The sequence below is a fragment of the Columba livia genome, chromosome 3, assembly GCF_036013475.1.
Source record: "Columba livia isolate bColLiv1 breed racing homer chromosome 3, bColLiv1.pat.W.v2, whole genome shotgun sequence".
NCBI lineage: Eukaryota > Metazoa > Chordata > Aves > Columbiformes > Columbidae > Columba > Columba livia.
This window is the reverse complement of record NC_088604.1, coordinates 66,970,686-66,996,763: the sequence shown is the minus strand read 5'-3', so window position 1 is coordinate 66,996,763 and position 26,078 is coordinate 66,970,686. Positions and strand designations below refer to the sequence as shown.

At 37.7% G+C, this 26,078-nt stretch overlaps 1 protein-coding gene across 27 annotated transcripts in view; it reads right to left on the bottom strand.

Moving 5' to 3' along the window:
* Nucleotides 1–26,078, bottom strand: part of SYNE1 (spectrin repeat containing nuclear envelope protein 1) — a 300,382-nt gene that overhangs the window by 19,483 nt on the left and 254,821 nt on the right. For 24 of the 27 annotated variants that reach the window (XM_065057381.1, XM_065057392.1, XM_065057386.1 and 21 more), the window contains 13 exons: nt 25,883–25,977; nt 24,608–24,842; nt 23,757–23,951; nt 23,156–23,281; nt 22,248–22,403; nt 20,105–20,263; nt 19,436–19,602; nt 12,190–12,352; nt 8,332–8,519; nt 6,047–6,197; nt 2,110–2,292; nt 1,549–1,686; nt 650–841 (listed from right to left, as the gene is read on the bottom strand). In XM_065057381.1, coding sequence (XP_064913453.1) covers nt 650–841; nt 1,549–1,686; nt 2,110–2,292; nt 6,047–6,197; nt 8,332–8,519; nt 12,190–12,352; nt 19,436–19,602; nt 20,105–20,263; nt 22,248–22,403; nt 23,156–23,281; nt 23,757–23,951; nt 24,608–24,842; nt 25,883–25,977 — 2,148 coding nt within the window. Of the gene's footprint in view, nt 1–649; nt 842–1,548; nt 1,687–2,109; nt 2,293–6,046; nt 6,198–8,331; nt 8,520–12,189; nt 12,358–16,769; nt 17,282–19,435; nt 19,603–20,104; nt 20,264–20,384; nt 20,491–21,145; nt 21,491–22,247; nt 22,404–23,155; nt 23,282–23,756; nt 23,952–24,607; nt 24,843–25,882; nt 25,978–26,078 lie in introns of those variants that run through there. The other 3 variants (XM_065057403.1, XM_065057404.1, XM_065057406.1) reach the window with 3 other exon arrangements.

The following is a 26,078-nucleotide window of genomic DNA, read 5'->3' as shown; positions in this document are numbered from 1 at the left end:
AAGGCACCACAAAGTCTCACATGACGCAAATGTCTACAGACATTGCAATGTAGATATCAAGTTAAAGAAAACTGGAATCGAGTCATAGGAAGCCTAAGTGACCTTTATCATGACCAATGCTCTCAATATATTCTTTCATATTTTGAAAACCCTCAGTTTTGTTCCTCTCTTTCAGTAGGACTTGAGCTACCAAAAATCATTTTGCTCTCACTTACTGAACAGTGTTCAAACCTGGAGACAAATTTCTGTCTCTTCCGATTGGGAGAATAATTTTACCATTGCTTTTTAAACAAAACAGAACTCAGTAAGCTGTCAGTGAAACTATTTGACAGACCATGGAGATGTTCTTATTACCAGTACCATACTACTAGCCCCATTAATAAAGTTCTATAGATCTCCAATTTGTATGTATTTTCGTATGATTTACAAAAACTCTAGATCTGGTGAGTGTGCTCTCTGAAAAATACGTAATTAGCATACAATGAAGAGAGGCAGATGGTCAGAGTTGTGACAAGATGAAACCACAGCATTTTTGGAATGTTACAGAAGTTTCATGTTAGTTCATTTCAACATCTTTCTCTCTCCTCCTTCTCACACTTGTAGAATGGCAACAAACCAAACAGATATACATATACGCAAATATACATACAGGAAGGTGGATGAGTTTCTTGTGATAGCGTTCCACACGTCCAAAGACCTCTTGACAGTAACGACGCAGCTCATCTAGTTCTTCTTCAATGACAGCTGCATCCATGGGCTCACTTTTCTCAATAAGTTGCTCACCCTGCACAATTACCTGCTCAATTTTGTTGTTGTTCAGAGAGATTTCTTGCTGGAAAGCCTGAATAAAAGAAACACCCTTGCTTTACCAATAAAATCAACATTACAACCACCTAAGTTATTAAGAATGCAAGTCTTACAGTTTTTCAGCAAGAATGGTGTGGGTAACAAATGGGGATTGTTCCAAATATTCTGGCATGAGCAAAAATGAACAATTTAGCATTCCACAGTCTTTCTAGCCAAAAACTGTGATACTTTATGGTTTACCATCTCATTCCTCACTTGTTATATTTGGAAAGAAAATTCTTCTCTAAACAAGCCATGCCCATGACCAAATGTCTAGAAAGAATAGAGATGCTAAAGCTAAAAAACTTGACTTTTAGATAAGATAACATTTGGTATTTTTCTCTCCAGATGATTTTTCTGATGTAGAAATGGTTGGGAAATGTAGCTATTCTTAGGTATCAGCAGTAATGGAGACTTGACATTAATAATTTTTATTGATATTTCCTCTTTTGATTAGGGAATGGAGACCATCGCCTTGGCTTTTGTGAAAATTTTTCACAGAGCAAAGATCTTCCACTCTGGCAGAGAAGTACGTATTTAAACCTGACATAGCCCATAACTTCTGAGGCTGAAGTCTGAGCCTGCAAGTAAGGGACTATGTCAGCCTGCATTTTTGCATAATGTTTCTTAAATTGTTTTCCCACAACTAATGTGTTTATCCTTTCTCATCCCTCCTCCTGTTACCATTCAGTCATTCTTTACCTTAAGTTGCTTTATCTTTGCTTGGACATCACACTCTGAAAAATGCTCAATGTTGGTCAGCTGCAGGTCCATCTCTGTTAGCCATACCAGGATGCTATCACGTGCTGTCTCAAACTCCTCACGCTGGCCAATAAAATGCTGGGGAGTGGAAAATGGAGTGTTGTGAAATGACAAAACAACCCCAAAAAGCCTAGCAACAGTGCCTCTCTGAAGAAATGGCTTCCATGCCCTTCAAACCTAGCCTAAACTCAGTACACCTTCTTTCATTTCCTATATGCATTCTAAGGTTTCCTTTTCATTACATCATCCATAGCCGCAATTAGCTGACCTATGAAAGTTATCTTCTACAAAGGAGGTAGTGTTTGAGGTCACCAAGCATTTCCATACAGATGTCACGCTTTGGTTGCCCCAGACAAAGTGAACTGAAAAGTTTTACTCCTCTTCCAAAGGTAGAATTCCCTTCAAAACTACTGTGCAAATGCATTAAACTGGAAGCTTCTGGAGTATCCCTGATTCATAAGTATAGCAGTGAAACCAAAGGGCTTAGAAATGGAAAAATACTTTTAGCCGGCGCAGGATGGAGGTAACCCGCTTTTGTAAGTCGTCCCATCTCTGGTTCCCCTCATGAACCATCTGCTTGAGGCTGCAGTCAGAGTCAGTGCGGTTCTCGCGGGCCAGGCGACGATATTGTTTATTGATCAGTTCCAGCTGAGTCAGACTTTCATGAACTTGTCTCTGGAAGGCCTAAAGCAATAAGAACAAATGCCACCATCAGACTTTTAATTACTGAAATCAGTATAGATATCTAAGTCTCTCCCTTTATTTTGACCCTACATGCTGACCTGTGTTAGCTGATAGATTTTGCTACGGATGCAGACATCTCCTGAGGGCTATCATATTGAGATGCTGCCTTCTGATTGAAATGAGCCAAAAGAAGGAAAACGTTTACAAAAATGACATAGCTCAGTGGATGAGAATTTGCAGCATAAATGTCCATTACAAGAGCAAAATCAGCACAGGAAAAATAGATCCCCCCCTTTCTACTCAATGATATGCCTTTGTATTTGAGAACAGAAATACAAACAATGAATACGAAACACTTTTTTTTCAAATGAACAGAAATCCAAGATTCCTGTGGCTTCACTGGATGTCCTTACACACCCTGAATTTGCTGAAGTGCAAACATGGAAGACATTTGACCAATTTTTTATTCTGAGTTTTACCAAAAATAGTGAAAAATGGTACTGAAGGAATCATCTCTTTTATCATCAGCACACTGGCACACAAGTAAGTTCTGTCTTACAGTTTTAATGGAAACAAAATTTCATGGACATCCACACCATCTTATGCCTGGGCATGTGTCTGCACCATGTAGGTTCAGTGCTTCTTCTACTGTTACAAAAGCCTCAGTCACTCAGCTGGAGAGCAGAAACAGCAGCTGACTTAGCCCATGAGTTTCATGTTGTGACTAGCAATCACAAAGCAAGTTGGAGAAAGCACCTTGTAAGGAACTGACTGAATTAAGCCCTTCAAAAATAATAATTTACTTATTTATTTAATTTTTACTCATTTTTATGTTGTCACAGAAAAGCAATCAGGCAAAGGAAGACATAAAAACACAGACGACACCAACTCTATTTTGAATACAAGTAGGTTTTGGCTTCCACTTGCTCTCTGGCATTCCTCACAATGCAAATAAACAGTCAAACTCTCCCAAAACTAGACCCCACTTTAAGGACTAGAAAAGTGTGATAGGCAATATATTCCTGTACAAAAATTTTCATTAAAATTAGCTAACACATAAGACTTTACATAAATGATACATACTCTTCATATTGTACCAGTCAAAGCTAGAAATGAAGTAAGAACAGTTCTACAGTAATACCAGAAATGAAAGAAGCTGGTTTGAAAAAAGAAAAAAAGATCAAATCTGTAGAGTTATCTCAGTATAACTAATCCCTTCATTAAATGGCCATCAAACTGGGGGGGGGGGGAGACAACCAACAAAGAACAAATGGGCTTGCAACTGGAAAGCGGTGCTCAGCAGAGCTGAATTCACTTAAAGTTGCACATGCACGCAATTCTCATATCAGAGGCACAAATCTGACTCTGTTTACTAGGATCACGAAATCTAAAGTGTGCAGTTGTTGTTTCACCTGTTACCAAGCCTTGGCCAGCAGAAGAACAGCTGTGTATTTGTCTTCCATTTTTTCAGCTTAGCAACACAAGACTTCATCTGTTGTGTTCCTTCCTGTAATCTCTTTTCATTTCTCCATAAAATACTAGAGAGGAAGGAGTTTGACTTATACTGTGAAGTCAGTGAGACACATCTCTGACCCATGTGCTCAGGTGCGGCGATTAGAAATGACGCATACCAAGACGCAGACAGAAATTCATGCAGAGGCAGAGATCTTGTTCAGGAAGGAGCGCAGAGCCTGGCCAAGCAGAGCATTGACCTAGGCCTAGGCTGCCTTCTTTATTCACCATTGACAATTTATAGGATTTACAGGTATGGGCCTGGACTAAGATGTTTTTCCACTGATTGTTATTAAAAACACACTGAACTCATGTGATGCTTGTCTCACTTGTTTTTCCACTCATTCACAGACCAGACCCAAGGACATTCACACATCCCATGCACTTGGGGGTGGTTATCCAGCCTGAGATACCATTCTCTCGAGTCTGGGATATAACTTTTTACAATTATGAGAAACGTACTCCAAAGTAATCTGTCCAAGGCCCTTTCTATATTATTATGTTAGTATTATGTCTTCGACCATCCAGATGGTCATGTTAGTATTGATCTTCCTTTATCATCCAGGTGGCTCCAGCCATCTTGCTTTCCCACATCTTGCTTTCCCACATTTTACTTTCCAACACTCAGGGTTTTGTTTGTGGTTTTTTTTTTTTTTTTTTTTTTTTTTTTTTCTTGTTTGTTTGTTCCTGGTTTTTGTTTGTTTGTTTTAAATTCAACTGTGCATATGGAGGGGAAAATAAAATTAGAAAAAAAACTGTCTACTTAATGACCAGTGCTTCAGTTAGTATGTATACATGGCCAACTTTATATTGACTTCATAGTGAAGCTGCTGAATTCTACTGAATTTGAAAATCACAACTTTTGTCATTTGCACTCCTGCTTTTTGGTTGTTGTAGAAACTATGTGCTCAGGAAAAAAAAAAAAAAAAAAAGAAACCACAGGGAAAACTGTCTTCTGAAGATGCTACTAAACTGTTCTCTTCACAGCTAGTTCCTGTTGACACTGTAGACACTAAAAATTTCACAAGTCTGCTGGAGAGGGAAGGTCACCATAAAGGCTGAGGTTCAATGAAACAGACTTTGGGCATAGTCAGATAATTTGTAGAAATCAGACAGCAAAGATATTTTTGGTACTGTTCCTCATATGAAGACTCATTTAGGAGATTTAGATCCTGATCACTGAAGAAAGGGACAATGGGAAGGAGGTCTGAGACAGAGTACTTGTGTCCAGGAAGCAAACACTTTTATACTATGGCAACTTAACATCATGAAGAAGTGTGGCAGTGTTTAACAAAAAAACCTGGCCAGTACATTCAGAAATGTGAATGTCAATTATAAAAGCTGACTCAGCACTTCATAGTTTATGTTTCTGAATTAATTGTTAAACCAAAAAGTATAAACTGGTTTTAGACTTTGTTTAAAATTTCCATTTGTTCTTCACAGCAAACACTTCATAGCACTTGTTTACTGAATTGCCTAAAGAATTTGTTCTCTTTCTTCAGAATTATTTTTCTTTCTCATTTTGATATAGTCCTTGCAAATATGAAACTGAGCAGAGATGTGCATCTGAGACTAGCTACACAATGTGTCTGTGTGCTTTACACATGGGTATACATATGAGACAAGGCATTGCATTGTAGTAGACACAATGGAGTTGTGTAGCAAGCTGTTAAGCATTGACTGAAGCGACAGTTTATCAGTTTTTAAGCATCCATTTAACTTTTAGGTCATTGGGGGACACCATGTGGACATATAACAACACTTGCATGAACACAAATTTCAGGTATAAGGATCGAAAATGGGGATAACGTATTAAACAGGAAAGTAGTTCAGAGAACTGATTTCAGAGAGTCACAGAAAGAAAAGGAGGGATAAAAACAAAGCAAAAGCTAAAACATGAAGCATGCACTTGAAGAGGTGCTTGCTGAAGGGAGATTTATGGATGCTCTGGACCATCTCCTGACTGGACATACAAAAAAGTTGAAGAAATAAAAAAGGTGAGAAATCTGACTTTGGTGAACAAACAGCAAGTGAGAACGGATTGATTTATTAGCATTTTCAGTTGCCACCTTCCACTGTTTTTTTGTCCTAGAAACCTGTCATTGAGGGCAGCTGTAACATCATCAAATCCACTATTTTAATACAGTGTCTCTGCTGAGTGACTTGTGCAAGGGAAGGAAGAACACCAGCTGGCTGCTGTAATGTGATCAGTAGATATTGAGTTTCAACTCTTATAAATCACCTCAAATTTCTTCAGTTCTTCCTTAGCAACTGTGTAAAGCACACCAGAGGAGCTCGGGAAGGCAGCTGTCCTCTCTGAGTTTTTTAGCCAGTCTTCAAATCTAGAGTAGTCATCCAAAAACTTTTGCCACAGCCGCCAAGTCTCTTCAATTCTGCAATAGATAACAGAAAATTATGCTCCGACTGAAGGTCAGCTGACCTACAGAACTTTAACTAATCATCTACAACAGCAAACAAGTGCCACACAGGACAATAACTGGCTCTTAATCTAACTCAGACAGCCAGGCTGATAAACAGACCGCAAGGAAGGCTGGCTCATTCCAGAATGAACTAGAATAAGATGATGTTATTTTTTTAAACACATCTAATTTTGGAATGAGTATAAAAAGAAACTACAAGCATGCAACAGCCCTACAAATCTGAGTGCATGCTAAATAACTTCTGAAATGCAGTCTAGTGTAGGTATCTACGCCAGTATTTTAGAGATTAGATATTCCACACTGCCTTCAACTGCAGAACTTTTTCTTACAGATTGCTAAAGATGTCGCAGCATATATTTTAAAGTTCTCAGAAATTATTCTGGATTGCAAAGACACATGAACTTTTTTTTTCTTTTTTTTGCATTCACCAACAAGTGGTAAAATGCTTCTCTCAATCTAAAATGTAAGCACTGATTTTTTTACAAAAAAATTAAATTTATTCCAATGTCTAAAAAAAATTATTTGACTTCAAATGAATATGTAAAAATAGTGGCTGACTCTTGATCCCAAAATCAAATTGGCTTAATACTGAGACTGCAAAATATCAAGAACTTCAACACCACTAGATTCAAAATAACAAGATATTTTTTGGGACAGGTTGTGTTACAGGAGAACTTTGTCTGTTTTTATATAAAGAATACATCTTTCCCAAATCTTAGATATGCAGGTCTGAAAAGGACCCAATCCATGAAAAATTTATCCTTTGTTCATGACATGTTGTTTAACCTGAAGTCTGACATCTGGAAAGTTGCTTTTTAATATAACTGTTTCTAGTATGCTGAAGATCCTAAATACTGATAGCTCTGTTAACTAATCTACTAATCTACTTATCTGCAAATCTACTAATAGCATAATGTGTACATTGCAAGAAGGTAAAATAGAGTTCAATGCATTGTTCCACATTAACTTAAAACAGTTCTGAATTAATTTGCTGGACATAAAGATCTGAAGAACCAGTATATTTTCAAGATGGATTGTGTCAAAGATAGAATTTATAAGCTGTATTTATATATACATACACTATACAAGAATTACCACAGCAATAGTACAAAATTACTTAAGATGGCAAACTGTGCATATAGAGCAGCACAACCTAAAAGTAACAGGTTGGGTTTTTTTTTTTGCATAAAAAATTAGGAATACCCCACAAAACCAAAAATCATATTAAGTTCAATTCAGCATTTTGAAAAGTAATAAACTTTACCTAGAATTCTTTATATGACTGTGTAAACATTGCACTCATAGCTTAAAAATACACAGAAAACATCTTCATAAATACAGGAGTTCAAACAGTTAAACATATATTATGACTGGTCAGCACAGCATATAGCATCAGCCCAATCTAGCCTACATCATTCTGACTATCAAAATCACCCATGCTATTCTAGATGGGAATAGAAAACAAGGAGTCTTCTGGATAAGGGGCATGAATTGTACAGATGGTCTAAGCATGTGCAGTAAACCAGGCTGCACAGGTGCTACGGCCCACACAGGCTCAGCAAAGCGAAGGTGGGCAGGTGAGGAAATTCTAGCTGAGTGTTCAGTCCTGAAATTCTTCAAATTAAAAAAAAAAAAAACAAAAAAAAACAAAAAAACCAGACATAAGGGAAACTGCTGAGGAATGTTAGGTGCATGAAAATTCTAACACCTGGAAAAACATTCCACACATTCCATAACTAGTTTCCCCATCAGTCTCAGTAGTCCTAGGGTAAACTTAAGTGTTACAACTGTCTCTCTTAGGTCATGTTTTCTAAATCTCTTGGAGTCACTTCTATCATCTAAGCTTTCTCTAGTTTCTATATCATCATTTCTGTGAAGCATGGGAAATAAAACTTCATTCCATCAACGCAACTTTTTTTTTTTTCTTTTAATCCCATAGCATAACAACTACTGCATTTTATGCAGTGCATGATCTTTTTCTGACCCCTCCACCCTTTTCTGCCATATTGCAACTCTATCACATACATTCCATCCTGTATTTATGCCTAAGGAAGGAAATATAAATTTGTAGGCATTTTAGACTTACTTAAGTCGCCTTTCCATTGACATTGCACAAATGTTCCTCCACCTTCTATCCAGATTGCGTGTAGCCTGCTGGATAGAGTCACACTCTGCTTCTGTGGCACAGGCATCACAGTCGTGAAGAAGCACCTCACACAGATTGAGAACAGAAGCCACTCCAGTGCTGTGTTTCTCTATGTCCTTCTGAAGTTCCTGTAGGTGAAGAAATTAATTCTTAAGAGAAATTGCAAAACACATATAAACAAAAATGCATTTCTCTTCTACTTTTTCAAACCAAAATTTAATAAGCTTGCAAACAGGAAAAAAGCATCCAATGAATACCTATTAAGAGACTGCATCTGCGCAAGAGGTGTTGCGATGTTATCAATGAGGCCAGGAGAACCTGGCAACATGCACAGCTTGCCCAGGGACTACAAACACCAGACCATCACCTGGGACAAACTGCCAGAGCTCTGCATGCTCAGCTGAGCATCTTCACATACATTTAATCATAATTGCCAAGAAATGGTGGAATTATGCCCAGCCCTTTCCCATTATCACAAAGAATGTAAAGCAGAAGTTAGTAAGTGAAGTGTGACAAGAAAATATGTTCCTATTTACAGCAAGGGTTTGTTGGAGATGCCCTTCATGAACCTACTCTTCTCCAGGCGAATTAGCTGCAAAGTTGCGTGTTTGACAAGGAGATCGGCAGCAGCACGTCTCCTACATTTCTAGTAGGAGAGTTTTCTTCCTTCAACTTTCCAATTCTATAGCATTTTCATTGGAAATGGAAAAAGGAAATTCAGGACAGCTAAAGAAAATACACATTGTCTTAGTACTTGTTATATGTGATCAATATTATTTCTCCTTTCAGTTTCTTGGTTGCAATGTCTTGCTCTACACTGATTATAATGTTTTATCTTGAAATGATGTTTCAGCTTCAGTTTTGAACTACAGGTTCAAGTTCAGACAAGTCACAAAAGTAATTGGCTAGTTCTGTAGAATCAGTGCAAGGTAAAGAAACTCTGCTTGACTTCAGCTTGCATTTGCAAGGAATCATCATAACATTAGATGTGATAGACAGTAACAGAGCCAAGACAACATAATTCCAGTAGTGACAATGAAGTATTAATGTGACTATACCAAAAAGTGATGCATTACATCTAGAATCCTATGTTCACTTCTGATTCAGGTAAAGAAAAGAACTACTAGGACAATTAGAGAAGTGGAATTTCATTTAGGAGAACGTGAACTTGGCAGCTTGAGGATGAGTAGAGATAAACTGCTCTTTATAATTTTGCTAGTGAAGTAAACTATAACATGCAAAGGGAAATATAGTGCCAACATGATGTTCTGAAAAAGCCTTCAAGGAGGAAATGAGATCTAAACATAGAATCTAAAAAACTCAGTATAATTAAAATGGAGCAAGGTCAACTTGTATCAATCATCTGATTTGGTTGTTTGTGGTAACTGGGGTTGGACTCAATGACTCAAGTAATCTATTTCCTCTTCTCATCTATGAAAAAGAAGGCTATTTTGTGAACATCTACATGAGATCATCAATTGGTAAATCACAATGTTTTCTTCCTCAGTTCTGGCCCTTTTGCTTTCGTGTGCCTGGAAAATACTCTTTCACTGTAATGTCCAAGTGTTTGTTATTTTCTCTATCCATTCTGAAATGTTATATAAGGGCAGATAATATAAATAGATGCAGTACTCTATGAAAATACTCCAGACAGCTATGAGACTTGAGGTTAAACAAGTTCAGGTAACACAATCTTTTCTCTGCTGCTGTGGAGTAGAGCAGTAGTAAGAACTGCCAGCTGGAGGTCCTGAGGATTCACAAGGATTAAACTTTTTTATTTACCTACATCTTTCTACAAGCAATGTCTACACTGCTTGTTTGTTTGTTTGGTTGGTTTTCCATAGCTTTAGATTTCTTCCCAGATTTTAAAATTTTCTATATTTATTAGAGAACATTTAGCCTTTTGGTTAGTTCACAAAGGAACATCACTTTTATGCACTGCTGTCACACACATAGAACTTTTTTTTCCTTCATCAACCCAAAAAACACATTTCAAGTGGTAGGAGATTGAGAAGATAAACAAACAAGTAATCCTTGAAATGCAGTTTATGACCCTAGGAAAATATTGCAGTGAGGTTACCCTACCTTCCCCAGGACATCCAGAGCTTTAAAGGTATCTTTAATTTCACTACAGAGACCAGCAACCCACAAAGCTGATTCTTGGTTTAAACAGATGCCAAGAAGCAGATAATGGAGTTATAGAAATGGGTTTTGGCCCTCCTCTTTCACAGCATACTATTTCTAATGTAATTTTGTATATGAACAACTGGTAGCAGTATAAGCAAAGAAGATAACAGGACCTCTGAAAAGAACATAAGATGACAAATGGAAGAAGAAAGAGGGATGAAATACTTGAGGAGATGGCCAATGTAGTAGCCTTGTGAGATGTGGTGGATAGAGATATAGCCTCTGACTAATAAAAATACTGGTTGCCATACATTGAAGGTGGGTGGGCTTTTTAAAATTATTGCTGTTACCATGGCTTGCAGTGTTATCATATCATCATCAAGTTTCCAAACATGGCATCCTCCCAGGATGAGATTCACCTCTATTTCTCCCCTTTGGAGTTCAAATGAAACCACTGACACTTCTACAGAATATCACTGCACCCTGTAATGGCATGGGGATCACTAGAAGGAAAAAGCAGAAGGCAGAGGTACACCAGTCTCTATGCCCAGAATAACTCCCATAAGGACTGGCTGCAACAAACTGTGGGATGTCTGCATAGGGATTCTAGTAAAATATCTTAAGTATCTACTTTGTTGACAGCAATGTTTACCCCTGTCCAGCACTTTATTGTCTCAGAAACACTACTCATTAGTAATGCTTGTGTGTTAAAAATTATTATTCCTATGTAAATCACATGTAGATTATTAATAAGAAATTCTGCACAGCCATGTAGCAAATCAGTTGGAGAGCTGGCAAAAACTCTGAGAGGGTTCTTGGCTCTCATTCCCACACTCAGTTTAAAAAAGCAAAATGCCAGTTTGTATACTTCATAAACCAATTATCCTGAAAACATTCTGCCACTCCTCTTCCCACACATTTCTTTCTCATCTAGAGAAAGAACTCTGGAGATCATCTAACCCATCTCCAGCAAGGCACCAAAAAGGTATTCTTGCCAATAAATAACCAACAGGAATTCAACAGAACAAGGGTCCTCCCCAGCAATGTGCTTCTAGGTAAAACAGCACTGGACAGTACAGTGGAACTGGAAAGAGAGAGTACATATAGTAAATCTTTTTAGGAATAATATTAGTTTTAATGAAAAAATCTGGTTGGCTTAACATTTTCCTGCCCATTTCCAGTGTTGACTATTTTATTCTAGCACTGCTATAAAACAATATTCACTTCACATGTATAGTTCATGCATTTTTGCATGCAAAGTGGTTCTCAAACAAGCTGCAAAATAAAACTCAGTTAGAAAGGTTGCTAAAAATATTCAAGCATGTGCAATATTTGCAAGGTCTAATAGGTGTCAGTTTTGCCTCTGGGAACAGAAAATTCAAACAAACAAAAATCACAAACCCCAAAGGAAAAACAATTGCAATAACTCGCTCAGGTTACATCTTTTAGTGCCTTACCTTTCTTGGAAATGTCAATCAGCTCCTGGTGGATTCGATGTCAAAGCCAGCAGAAGGCTCTATAAGTGACACAGTAAGTACCACTTGCCTTGATATTTAAACACTTCTTTGCCTCATGCCCTCTCAGCATTGAACTGGGTATGGGCAGCCCAAGGACACTCTACTCTGGTTCTCCCCATGTCATCGTGCACCTGATAAGTGTGTTGTATTTTACCTGCTGTTCATTTAGTTTCCTTTGTATCTCCTCAGAGTCACAAGTTTCATAGACGATAGGTTTGGACAGCTCTGACTCAATATGGGCAAGCCAAGATCTCAGGCTACTCATGTTTTTATCCAGCTGCTGCACAGCAACCAGGGTCTCCTTCAACTTTTTTACCCTGCAAACAAAAAGCAACAGCAGCATAAGTATACTGTGAAGGAGAATTTCTACAGCACATGTTTCAGGAGGTTTTCAGAGAAACTTAACTTCGATGGCACATTCTGTTGTGAAGTCTTCCTATATTATGTAACAGAAGTATATTATATGTGCAAATAGTCCTGAATTCAAAGGTTCTGGTTAAAAAAAATTAAGAGCTTACTAATGCCAGACAACATTTGCAAAGCTTTTGTACCTTTATCAGTCCACTTACACGTTTGTTAATGAAGGAAAATTGGATTTTTCTTTTATTTTTTTTCCTTTTTTTTTTTTTTTTTTCCCACATGAACTTGCACATACCAGCCCCCTGAACCAATCTAAGTAATTTGGATGTGTATTTGGCCAACAGATGACAAAACTTCTTAGAGTACAAATAACGCATCCACTTAATCAGTATTGGTGGTGGAGTGCGCTGAGTGAGCAGGCCTTTTTCATCCTAGTGATTTCTAAACATTGAACCACTGTTATGGTAAGAATCAGAGAATGGTTTGGGTTGCAAGGGACCTTTAAAGGTCATCCAAGTCCAACTCCATGAGCAGGCACATCTTCAATTAGATCAGGTTGCTCAGAGCCCCATCCAGCCTTGCCTTCAATGTTTTCAAGGGTGGGGCATCTACCACCTCTCTGGGCAACCTGTTCCAGTGTGAAGACTTGTCCTTGAATAAGTAAGTTTTAGAGAGAGAAATCCAGCTGAAAACTTTGTGAGAATTCCTGAATCCCAAAGGCTGCTTTAAGCTGGTTTTGGTCTTAATGGACTACTTCAGATTTAAACAGAGGAAACTGAAATGCATGGCAATTTTTAAGTAGTATTTTTCTTGAGAGCCTGATCCTGCAACAGTAGTAGACAGGAAAAAACTAAGTAGTGGGATTTTTTTGTTGTTTTGTTTTGTTTTTTTTAGTTCAAAGGAATATTAAGCTTAGAAGATGAGGAAAATTTCACTGTCTTGATATTTTTTCCTTCAGTCTGTTTCAACTGAAAAAATATCTACCAGTATTTCCCTCCTTTCTAGCCCCATGTTACATAACATACATTAGTGGGTTTGCAAAATACTTCTAAGGTTTTTTTTTTTTTCTGTTTATGTAGTACCACAATTTTGAGTACCATTCCCTTTTATGCTTCTATTGCTCTTCCACATAAGTGTTTCAATATCAGAAAGCTTTAAGAGAAGAGTGCAGCTGAGAATAGACTGACTAAATCATCTTGGAAAACACAAGATTGTCAGATTCATCAAACAAACAAAATACCACCTGACTATCCTATAATTCCAACAGAGCAATTCACATTTTTTTCCATAATACTAACGAGCAAATTTATGAAGTGTTTCCATGTTTAACGCAGTAGTTGCAGCTGACTATTAAGTCTGAGTGTCCTTTTCTTATCAAAGACAAACACAGAAATCTTAACTTCCACTTTAAAAAGTTAAAACTTAAATCTTTCAAATTTTTGTCTCTTTCTAGCCCTTTCTTTAGATCACAGATGGTCAAACTGTGGCTCTTTAGCACCAAACACACTTAAGAACAGTTCCAATGTACATTCTTTGCCAGAGTTGTACAACAAACAGCTTCAGGATTGTGATCTGAAAAAAGGTTTTGATTACTGCAAAAACTCTGGACATGCTGAAAATCTGGCTATGAAGGGACTGAAGTCAACACAATCACACTGAAAGACTGCCCCAGTACCCATCATCAAGTTATCCCAAAACACCGCTATACGTTTAGTCTTGAGATAGTAGAAGAACATGCAATGTCCAGGGGCACCATCTCCTTGTCACCTATGCTTGTACCTACAGTGCTTTGAGGGTTTGGACCAAGCGAAACTTGCTCATAGAGTGATCAAGGAAGTTAGTTATCTCTCTTCTGGAACTTACATACAGCTTTTCAGTCTTGGACATTAATTAAGAAGAGTGAAATCCTGTCCATTTCCTGCTTAGATGTTCAAAGCTGGATGCTGCTGATCCTTTACTGGCACACTGGGGTGGGAAGGGAACGAGTCACATCAACCCTGTGTACAAGCAACGTCATCTACCATTCGCAAGCCCAAGCTGTGGACTAGGCTTTTCTTGTTTGCAGTTGTATAGTACCCTCACCTCTGTGTTGGATTTTATTTACATTTTACCTGCAACACCTGATAAACGGCCTCTCATTTAGCAAGTGCCCTCTTTGCCTCAGGCAGACTGCGGGAGAAGACATCCCTGCCAGAGTAAAAAACAACCCTGGGCCAAATAGAGCTATTTTCAGTCACATGACCGACCTAAGTTACTCAAGACAGGAAAAAAAAATAATTAAAAAAAAGTGACATATTAAAAGCACACTCCAATCAAACCCAAAACTTACTGCTAAACCCGCCTTCCTGCCAAGCTGTTACAATTCACTGCACTTAAGTTCCAAAAGTTAAGAAAAAAAAAGAAAAACAAAGGACAATTCCCTTCCTGTCCCCCACTACATTTACTGTTAATAACTGTTCTTTTTTTGTACTGAGTCTAATATAATAGGTTTCTTGCCCTTGATGCAAACAGAAGCAAATAAACAAGTGATTCTTGGAGTCTGCTGCGCTTACTTTTTTTGACTGAACTGCAATACAGCGTTGTGCCTCTAGTTACTCTGAAAACTTATCTGTGAACAAACAGTAGATGTAATCCATCATGCCTAAGCGTTTCCCCTCTGAATTTCAGCAAGCAAGATGTCTAAGCTCTTCTTCTCACCGAATATTGTGCTTTTGTACAAATAATTACATAATGTTTGTGCAACAAAAACATCTTTCCCTTAAAAATGTAATCCTATTTTTCAATGCTAATGGCAGGTCCTTGAACTTAATGAAACTAAAAGCTTCATTTAGAGACAAAGGTCGAAATAAAAACCATTCAAGTATGTAGGATACCTAGCCAACTGTAATTTTGATCTTTTGAGATTTCATTTACATGACTATGTTTAAATAGTTAATTATTCCAATAATTATCTTGTGCTTCTGTTGTAGGACTATGGATGTTACTGCAAGAGACTTGAGAGAACTCCTCTACTTGATAATGAAGATTCCACATTCAAAACAAAGACTTGGATCCATGAGGCAGCTGTTTTAAAAGCTGTTTTTTTACACAGCACACTCATATAAGTATTGCTACATTTCACAAATACTTAAGACTCTCAGAATGAAAATTACTGCAAAATTCAATTGTTTGTTTTCATGGTTTATGGACAAAAACTCATCTGAAAGTTTGAATATGCTTATGATGCTTATGTTTCAATGTTCCAATTACTATACCTCAGTTTCTTCAAGAAAGTAATAACTTTAAAACACCTATTTTAAATTAAAAAAGGCAGCGGGAGAACATCTTGTAGCTGAAATTAAGCACAACTAACTTTAATTCAATTAGTCATAAATTAGATAGCCTTAGATTCCACTTAAACCTGAACAGGAACAACCCTGGAAATACAAAACAATGCATCATCTAGAACTCATAGTGACTGCATTAGTCATTTAGACAGCTGGTTACTAATATTAAACTTTAAAAGCAACACAAAAAAAGTCAGTGAGAACATGTTAGCTAAACCTGTACAAAGCCCACAGAAAGCAGAAAAGTTTAAAAAAATTAATTGGAACAGGTGACAAAGTTTCAGAAATACGTATTCTATGAAATAGAGAAAAATTATACATTATTAAACATATTTTTAAATGCAGTTTAAAATAATCTCTGTATGATTAGAAAAGATTTATTGTTCAAAGTACAGTACTACTGCATACCAGGACACTAGTAGCACCAGTTATGTTTGCTCCTCAGATGACATTTTACTCTTTCAAAGAATAAACTTCTAGAACTCTGAACAATAGCAAAACTTTTAGAAAAGCAAATAGGAAGAGGGAAATGAGAAGTTGACTCAAAAATGCAAGGTGATGCAGGCTGAGCACTGCATGCAGCTACAAAACAGTCATTAATATGTACATGACTGACCAGCTTCAGTAAGCTAAGACTGAAATACTCTCTTTATAGCCTCTCCTTCTCTGCCTTTTGCCTGTAGCCATGCCCCTTTGATGACACAAACAGCAAGCAGACAAATACAAAGTCTGCTTTCTCTCATGTGTGTACACGCTCTTGTATTTAAAAACAGCAGTAAAACTAGTCTACAGTTTCTTTCAGACAGCTAAGAGATTTTATTAGTTCTGAGTCTGCATCAGTAACAAAAGACTATTCTGGGAACCAAAAGCACTAGCTGTAAAACCAAGTATGCTGTTATCACTGTCAGCTATTTTTAAACTGAGCAGAAAACAGTCATTTCTAGCTAAGGTAGTGATTTCTACATATCAATATTTCAATTAGTTTCCCAGCAAGCCAAGACTTCAGAAAGAACCATATCAGTCAAAAGCAAACAAAAATAGCTGCCTGCCTTGTGATATCACAATTACAGTCTGGGAGATCTGAATCCACACTGCCGTCCTCCGCCATCCTCACAGCATGCAAGTCCTCCGCCACCACCATGAAATTTTCCAGCATTAAAAAGAAGAACTTCCACTCCAAAAGCCTGCAAACGCTGTGCTTTGGGCGGGGTGAGGAAAAGGGACACACTTCTCTTTGCTGGTGAGTACTGTACAGAAAATGTTGCACGCCAAACAAGTGTTAGCAGCCGTTGCTTGATAATATGAGACTGAATGGTGACAAGTGGTCATGTTTCTAAATAAAACTTGCATTCATCAACATGTGCCAGACTTGATCTCCAAGAATGTGGACCGTGAGTGCTAGGGGAAGGGATGAAAACACAACAAAGCCTTCTTTGCAAAGCCTGAGCAGTTGCAGCGATAGCGCTGCTTCCTGGCTGTAAACATCTGTAACATGTTTTGCACCAGGCTGATATATCAGAAAAGTCCATCTGAATGGATGAAAAATTGCTGGAAGTCTCTGATGCAGAGAAACAACTGCTTTTCTGTAGCTATCTCTACTGCAGTTACAGACCTCCTCAGAATGCAGAGAAAATTTAAAAAAAAAATAAAAGAAAAGAGGTGGGTAAGGAAACAGAAAGAAAGAGAGGAGGCTTTTCAAAGTGAATGGAGAAGTTCCACCGCACAGCATAAAATCAACAACTAAAGATTCAGACTAGACGTATATTAACCATACAATACTACTAAAGCATTTTCATAGCACACTTTCTATTAGTTCACTGCTGTAGCAATAAACCACTAAGAAAAATGCTCCAGGCAAGGGATGACTGCAGCTTTGCACAAAAGCATGCAGGATATAATAATTAATTCATTAATGCTGTCAGGCATCCAGAATATGAAAGTTGTGGTTTATTCTCAACACCAGAACAATTAATCTGCATCTACTGGCTGAGTGCAGCCAAAATTCATGTTATATGATATATTCCAAACTCCAAAATATCATAACAGTAACACACCCCAGTATATAACAACATATTCTAAAGACCCTCTGGACCCTGCTAAAAATTATCTTGGAGGATTTAGACCCTTTTGTCCAGTGGGAATGAGACATCAATTCAAGTACTTTGAACATACATTAATCAACAACCATGGGCCTTAACAGCCATCAGCCTAAGCTATAGCTGAACTAGCAAAATTTCCATGGTCTAGCATCAAACCTCTCCACCACCATTTACTTTCCAACTTCAGCAATGCAACATTCAAACTTTGCAGAGTTCTTTTCACTTCAGTAAGCACTGGAATGGAAAGGTTTATATGTTTAATTGAATACAACAGTGCTGAGCATGCTAGATGAGAAGGCCAAGTTGAAATGATCTGGAAATAAAAGTAAATCAATATTTTACATAAATTAGTTTAGAACTAGGACTTAACATCCTGCTTCATGATAACAGAATGAGACAGCTTAACTGTATAATATAGCAGTTTATATCTGCATACCCCAAGAATGACACAGAATCCTGAACCTGTCCTTATAAAAGACACTAACCTCTAATACTGAATAGACAATACAGAACTTTTAAAGATGTGTTTTGCAGTTTCTGAATGCAAACACTTTTCACTAGAAGCTTCCTGAAGCTACTATTGGAACATATTTCTGAGTAGGTGTTTCAAAAGACAAAAACATGGCAAATATACTTTGTATTCAACAACTGGTGTTGTACCACATCCTCTGAAACCAGCAGGCTCCTCAACTGTAATGCACCACTTCCTGACTTAATGTTTCTGTAGAAATATACAGTGTTCAGTACTTTAAAATGAACAGCTATAAAAGGATCTGGAGCCACCAGAATGCTTCTGCTTATGTGAAATTTACTGCTCCCATGCTTACAGATTTCAGAACAGGAATAAAGTAAAACCATATGAAAAAATAACAGACAAAAAAAGATGACAAAAAAACCCAAACATTTTTGCTGCTAACAGGGCTTAAGTATTACTAATTCATGTGTCCCTACATCACAGAAGTGTAAAATATAAAGTGTATGTACGTTTTATGAACTGCAAAATTTTGACAAAATTATGTTGGTAATGGGACGGAGGCTGTAGCACGACTCAACAGAAAGGACTGAAACAAAGAAACCAGGTTCTTCAAATAGAAAACAACAATTCTGTGTTTAAGTTATGAAAATTGCTGTTATATTTTTGACTTTGAGTAAAAAGAATCTTTAACCTGCAGTTACTCTTCTCCACCGGTGAAAAACTAATCAGGCAGAAAAACTAAGGATTAGTTTTGGAACTGCTCTTCTTTAAATCCAAAACTACAAGTTCACTCTTTTGATTCCTCTGCCAAGAATTTTCTAGAAAACCTACATTTGCACCCAGTCTTAAGCACTCATCGGAAGTAAGAAGCTACTGGAGCAAGGCTCACTAAAGCTGACTGCAACCAACCCTCTGTCATTCTAGAAGATAATATTTTGAACTGACTCTTCTTGAAGAAACGATGTCAGGTACTGTAAAGTAAAACAGGAAGGTGAATTTCACAGATATGTGTTGATAGTTAAGAATAAACTTATTCACAGTTAATGACAAAAAGGCAGACAATAAAGAGATTTAAAATTCATGACATCCAGCATATTAATCTGTCCCATTTAGCATTTAGAAACAACACAACTGTTTTACCTGGCTGCTATAAGATCTAGAAGATGTTGCCACCTGTCATTGATCTTGCCAAGTTTGTACTCAATCTCTGATGCTTTACTCTCATGGCTGGCTTTAGCAAGTCGCTCGCCCATTTGCTGAAGCTGGATTTTGTTCTTCTGGGCTACAGCAATTTCTTCTTGATAATCCTGGACAGTAAAGAGCAATCAAAAAGTCAGGGTACTTATTCTGAATACACTCTTCTCTACACTACTAAATGAACCATCCAAAAATATAAGTGAATTTTGTTTTTTTTGGTGATTAGTACAGTCGAGAGACAACCTCTTAAATATCAGATATATAACCATGAACAACTTTATCAAAAGAATCAAAAAACAAAACAAAACACAATGCCTTCTATGAATATATCTGCTATAGTTAAACTCATTACATACAATTCTCTTGGACATACAGTGAAGCATTCGGATGCCTCTGACTTTGCATAAACTTATTTTTCTGGTGTCTCACCTCAAGAAAGGCAGGAAAATGCTGCATAGCGAGAGAAGCACACAAACACACACCCCTGCTGGAACCTATAAATATCAGTGCAAGGTAAAACCTCAATTTCAGCTAATTCAGTATCCTCTTTGCAACAGAAAACAAGCAAGCAGCTAAAGAACAGTATATTATTGTATGTGCACCACACTATACCTTTTTAAGTTTCTCAATCATTTCTTCTATGAGGATGTCGCCATTTTGAGAAACCTTACTTTCCATCTGCGTCAGCCACTCACAGAGCTCCTTGTTCTTCTCACTGAATACAGCCCACTCATTCAGTCTCTCACTAACTTGTTGTCGACGTAAGGAGACCTTAAAACATTTGCAGAGAGTAAATAAAAACAAAACAGTAAATGCATCTAAGAGATGCTTGAAACACTTTGTGCCTCAATGTGAACTCCTCTGGCCTGGGAAAAGTGTTCCAGCCACTTACTTGTCATTAAAACAACGTGGACTTGTACTGCAAAAACTTCGTGTGACTCTCTGTGAGTTTAGAGGTAAGTGTTAATCTCAAGTTTCCTGTCAGCTACATCCTATTGCATAGAGAGAGGCATCCAAGCATTACTTGGGCTCAGTAGCCTATCAGTATCTTGTTTTATAATGTCTCTAACCCAAAGGTTTCATTAGAAAATAAAAATAAATTTGGTTACAATTTTTGCTTACTTAAAAATTTTATAAAGTACATTAAACGTTTATTTTTAGTCTAATAGATTAAATAAAAAGCAAGATAAAATTGTTTGACCAAAGCAACAAAACAAAACAAAACAAAACAACTTATATATATATCATAGGACAAACTCCAAAAGACTGTCTAATTTGTGCAGGACTATGTTTTTTAAGTACAAAGCTAAATGAAAGATACACAATATTTTGCATAAGCAATTTTATACTAGAGTTCAAATATTAGTCTCATAGATTATTATTTCTCCTGAATGGACATGGCACACTGAGGGATTCCAAAAGACTAACGTGTGCCCTGACAGAAAAGGCGTAAAACATCAAACAGGTAAATGCCGTAGTCAGTAAAGAAGAAAGAATAACATGGCTGTGTTTAAGAAATTGCTATAGCAGTGGCAGCACCTCGGACTATGAATAGTAATAGACAGACAATGACAGACACCGAAATTAAAATAGCAGCAGAGCATGAGCAGCAAAGTCATCTCTCCAGTTTCAGACATTTGTACCACTACTTACTTCCTCCCCATTGTAATCTGCGTTGTTGCTGAATTTGTATCAGCATTTCAGCTGAGATGAAGACTGCATCTGCTCTTCCATAAACAAAGGTGATCTGTTCTTTAACTACCATGTTAAGTTTAAAAGGGGCACACACATGATCTCACATTTCCTTTTTGTGGTTCTAAACTTGATGCAGCTTTCCGGAAATGAGCAACAGTTGAGCAAAGTGTTGCACTAGGTTACATCCTGAAACATTCAGTATGCACACAACTAAGATAAAACTTCTTTACTTGGCTTTTTCCTTTATCATAAACCTATATGCAGTGACTATATTGTAGTTTAGATGTACCTACATTGGCTTATTCAAATGCAAATAATTCATAAAGAGTTCTGTGCTGTTATCTGTAAAGCATTTTTCCTACTTAGGGGATGGTTTTGAAGCCTTCACAGGTACTGCACATGAGGTAAGTATTTCCAAGTTAGTTATCTGCACTGCAATCTCTACTGAACCACAGAAATAACATTATGGTAACTTGAAATGTTGGGTGACAGAGACTCCACTACTTGAATTTCTAAGTGCAAAATGGACACAAAAAATGCTAATAGCATGATGCACCTGAAAAACAACACTCCTCAGCTCACTTCACAGCCAAGCAAGTCAGCCTCAGACTAAGACAAACGCAAACACCAATGTCTGAAGAAGTAGAAGCTGTCAGGAGAACTGAAGGTACAACACAGTAATATTGAGTGGGAGGGGAGATCCTTCCTGAGCACGGCTCCTGTACCAAAGCTCAGCAAACTGTATTACTTCTGTGTTTCTCCCAGACAACCATGCCACAGTCCCACAGCACAAAGACTTTTTTTTGTTGGTTCTTCAAGCCATGGAGAGAACCATGTTGGTTCTCTCACAGCCATGACAAAGTTCAAGACATCTAGAAACATAAGCAATCACTAAAGGAGAAGCATTTCAACAGATGCTTTCCCTCATTCAGCAAGAGTTCACTTTTGAATCTGAATGTGTCTACATGCATCTTTTCCAAAAGCTGCCACTTGCATTCAGTTTTTCTCCCAACACTTTTCTAGCCTGCATACTCCTACCAGGGCTCAGTGCTATACTTGCCTGGTGGCACAGCTCCTCCCACTGTCTGTGCAGAAGCTCTATGCGCTCACTGAGGATTGAGAGATCATCTGCGCTGATATATACAGACAGGGTCTCCTTCAGCAGAGAGAGGTGAGCAAGGTCATCTGTCCATCCTTCAACAGCATTCTCTAACTCCTTAAAAGAAGTGCACAAGGAAAAAGGACCAGTTTGCAAACAAATATCTGCATGCGTTGATGAAGCATGAAGACAAGCATTGTTATACCACTCAATTAAAGTCATATCTCAGCAGACTCACCATTTCAAGTGGACAGTTTCAGCCTCATTTAAAAGAAAAAGACAATACCAGCCCCCTATGTAGCAATGTTTTCAGAGTTATGCATGAGGTATCTCCCCAATAGAGAATGATACATCAGCCTTGTAACAAGTAGTCACAAACTAATACATTAATACTACTCAAAACTCTCTAAAGTTTAAGGGAATTTGAGAATTCCAAGTTTTGGGTTGTACTTTTCTGTATTGAAAATATTTTCAAGTTGTAACCCATTTCTAAACTGCAAAGACTAGCATAAAAGTGTTGTCTAAGATGCCCTGCAGTAACCTCACCTCAGATAAAAAGCACTAATACAACCCCTTAGACACCATGAGTTTAAATTTGAATCTGGAATTTCTATAATAAAAACACACCAGTGTTTAGCACTTCCACAGTAATTTTCAGATCCCCTTCTGATCAGATCTATATTTACACTGCAGGGTAGTGAGATCACTCAGGTATTCGGCTGTCCAAATATTACACGGATAATTTCATGTCACGGGGATGGCAACTGGTTTGCACTGTCAGTAATGTCAAGCCTATTAACAATGGAAGAGGTTACTGCAGAAGCGAATGCAAAGATGAGACAACAGTAGACAGAGAACAAGTACTTCACCTTGCAACGAATCTGCTCTGCATGCAACTCATCATGGTGTTCTGGCAAAGGCTGAGAAAGCTTTTTTTTGAATGATCTTAGCTTCTCCAGAGAGTCTCCAATGCCCTTTTCGGATTTTTCCCAGTCCTGAAGGCAGAATGTTTATTAGACTTTAATTCAGATATGGATTACACTTATGCCTGTTCATTTGCCTAATTAACCACTAAACAGTTAAAACTTTTTTTTTTTCTTTTAATAGTAATAACATGCCCAGAAATTCCCCTCTTAATAACACTAATAGTCTCAGAACTTGAGTTGTGTACAACTGTGTCCATTTTTTTCTGTGTACGTCTTCTCTATGATGAAAATAGGACTAGTAGGAATAGTCTTTTTTGGCAGTGTTCTTGAAATACCAATTAAAAGATATCAACTCACATACAAGTCTACTGTGAAGTATTATTACTGCTAGTTTCAGAAGTGGTGAAATGAAATTATGAGCTCATGTAGCATATATGCAATTCCTGTACTTGTGCTTATCCCTTGAGAATGCTTTTCTTCAACAGGATTCATAGTGAGAAACCATGGTCTTGCTGAAGAAGTATAGAAGAAATCACACACTTACTTTCAGCAGTAAAGCAAGCTGCTTCTTTTGTTGCTCTAGTTGTGTGCTAGCTTTCTTCCAGCGCTCCTGAATTTCAGTGAGCTCTGCCTGCAGGGCTGCCTCAGCCCCACTGTCAGCAGAGAGCAGCAGTTGCTTCCCAGCTTCCACAGTGAGGATATAACTCCCTTGCTGCCTTAGCAGACCTTTCTCTTTAAGCTGAAAAACATTAAAAGCTTTCTGTCAGCTTTGTCTTTTTAATTACCATTAGCAATTCATTATAACCTTTTCACAACCATTTACTGCAGCAGACCTTTAGAAAATTTCTCCAAGGAGATAAAGACATGAAAGTCTTCTCTCTCCCCATTAATATCAGTATCTCAATTGGTCTTAAAGATTAATAGTTCCTCTAGAACCTATTATGCCCCTAAGCTTTATGATTACATGGATCTTCCAGCCAAAAAGCCTGAAGACACCAAGCTGCTACACAGATACTGTTAACCTCACATGAAAATGGACACTCAAGATGTCCTTTTTTGTCAGCTGGAGTACATCCCTCAAATAGGACATCATGTCTTTTTTTCAAGACCATTTCAGTATGACATTTGCTACAAAGGAAAAAACAGAAGTAACTAAGGCTCAAGAGAGAGAGCCCAGTTAAGTTCTCCATTGCATGTTCTTTAGGAACTCCACCTTTGATTCCATCACACTGCTGATTCTGAGGCTATACCAGTTTCAAAGAAGAACTAACATCCAATATTGCTTTCTGCAAAGCAGATAGTCTGAATCTAATACATTTTAAAAAAGGTTTTAAATGATGAAATCTGTAAAAAATGCAGGGATTTTTCCTCTTTCTTCAAACACACTGGACATACCTGCACTTCATCCAGTAGGGCTCTGGCTTGCTGCAATGGGATCGGAACGATGCCCAGTGTACTCGCTGGCTGACAGGGTATTTCCACCAGCCATTTGCACAGCTTCTCTGCCATCTCCCTGTAGCGTTGCCACTGGTGAATCTGGCTGTCAATGATCCCCCTCCTCTGCTGTGCCCGGCGAATTACCCCTTGCCATTGATTACTTAGAAGAGTTAGCTTCAGATTAAATTCATCCCTATTATAAGCAGACAAATCAAAATACATAGTAACCATCACACTTTGATCTATTTGTTTAATGAAATAAACTGAAGGGAAAGGGAAGACCTTTTCTGGCTGCCAAAAAAAAACAACAAAAACCCACAGGAAAAAAACAGGAAAAAACCACTGAAATTTCATGATAGTATAGCTGACTGAGAATGAGAACTTCACACTTCATGTACCAGAAGAATCAAAAGCCTCAAATTATTGAGGCCTTAAAAAACCCACACATTTAACACAAAAAAACCCTTCTACTTTCCCACCAGAAATACAAAAAGAAAATCCACAGGTTTTACCAGTTTAGATTAGCCAAATTCATAGTAAATCTTGGAGATTTCACAATTTACACCCGGATTTACTAATGAGCTCAAAGCAGGCATAAGATATACACAGCACTAACAAAATTCTCACACCCTGAAAAACAGTTAATCATCAACATGACACCCTTAGCAAAGTCAAATCATATACACAACTGTGAAACCACTGGTGTTTCACTGATTTTCATTCATTTGATCACAAGCATCTAAAATGAAATCTCAGACAGCAATGAATTCCTGTTCCATCACATTTAGGTTACATGTGTTCTTAAATGGCAGTAGGTAGAGATAAATTTACCTCTTGGTAGAGGTAAGTCCCCATTTGGCATAAATCAAGTGTAACTCACTACATTGGTCACTGCAGGGTCCTTTGGTGAAAGTGTGATTTTGAAAGTACATGGAAACAGACATATATGTAATGTGCTTGATAATTTAAGACAAATCTTTGTCAGAGAAGCAGCCTCAAGGCTGCTGTATTCACAAATGCATTCACATATTCACATTTCCCATAGCGTCCTAAAGAACACTGTCCTATTTAAGATCTGGCTAATTCATAGCTTAACCACAGCAACAGTAACTTCTACCTCAGAAGAGCATGATCCGAACACTGACATCTGCTATCTTCTCTGTTTGGAAGCTCCCCACTAATTTAAGTATCACATCATATAACCAGGAGCAGCAACAATACAGGAATGTCTACCTGTCATCCACCTGTCCTTGTTCTAGGAGGTGCTGCCCATCCGAGATAATTGAATGCAAAATCTGCTGGCGGCTGAACATCTCTGCCTGGAAGAGCTGTTGTACAGGAGACAAGGATGTTAAAACAAGATCTTACATTTTAATACTATCTGTTATGCACTGGTAAAAATGAATTTTCATGTATTTAAACTCATTTG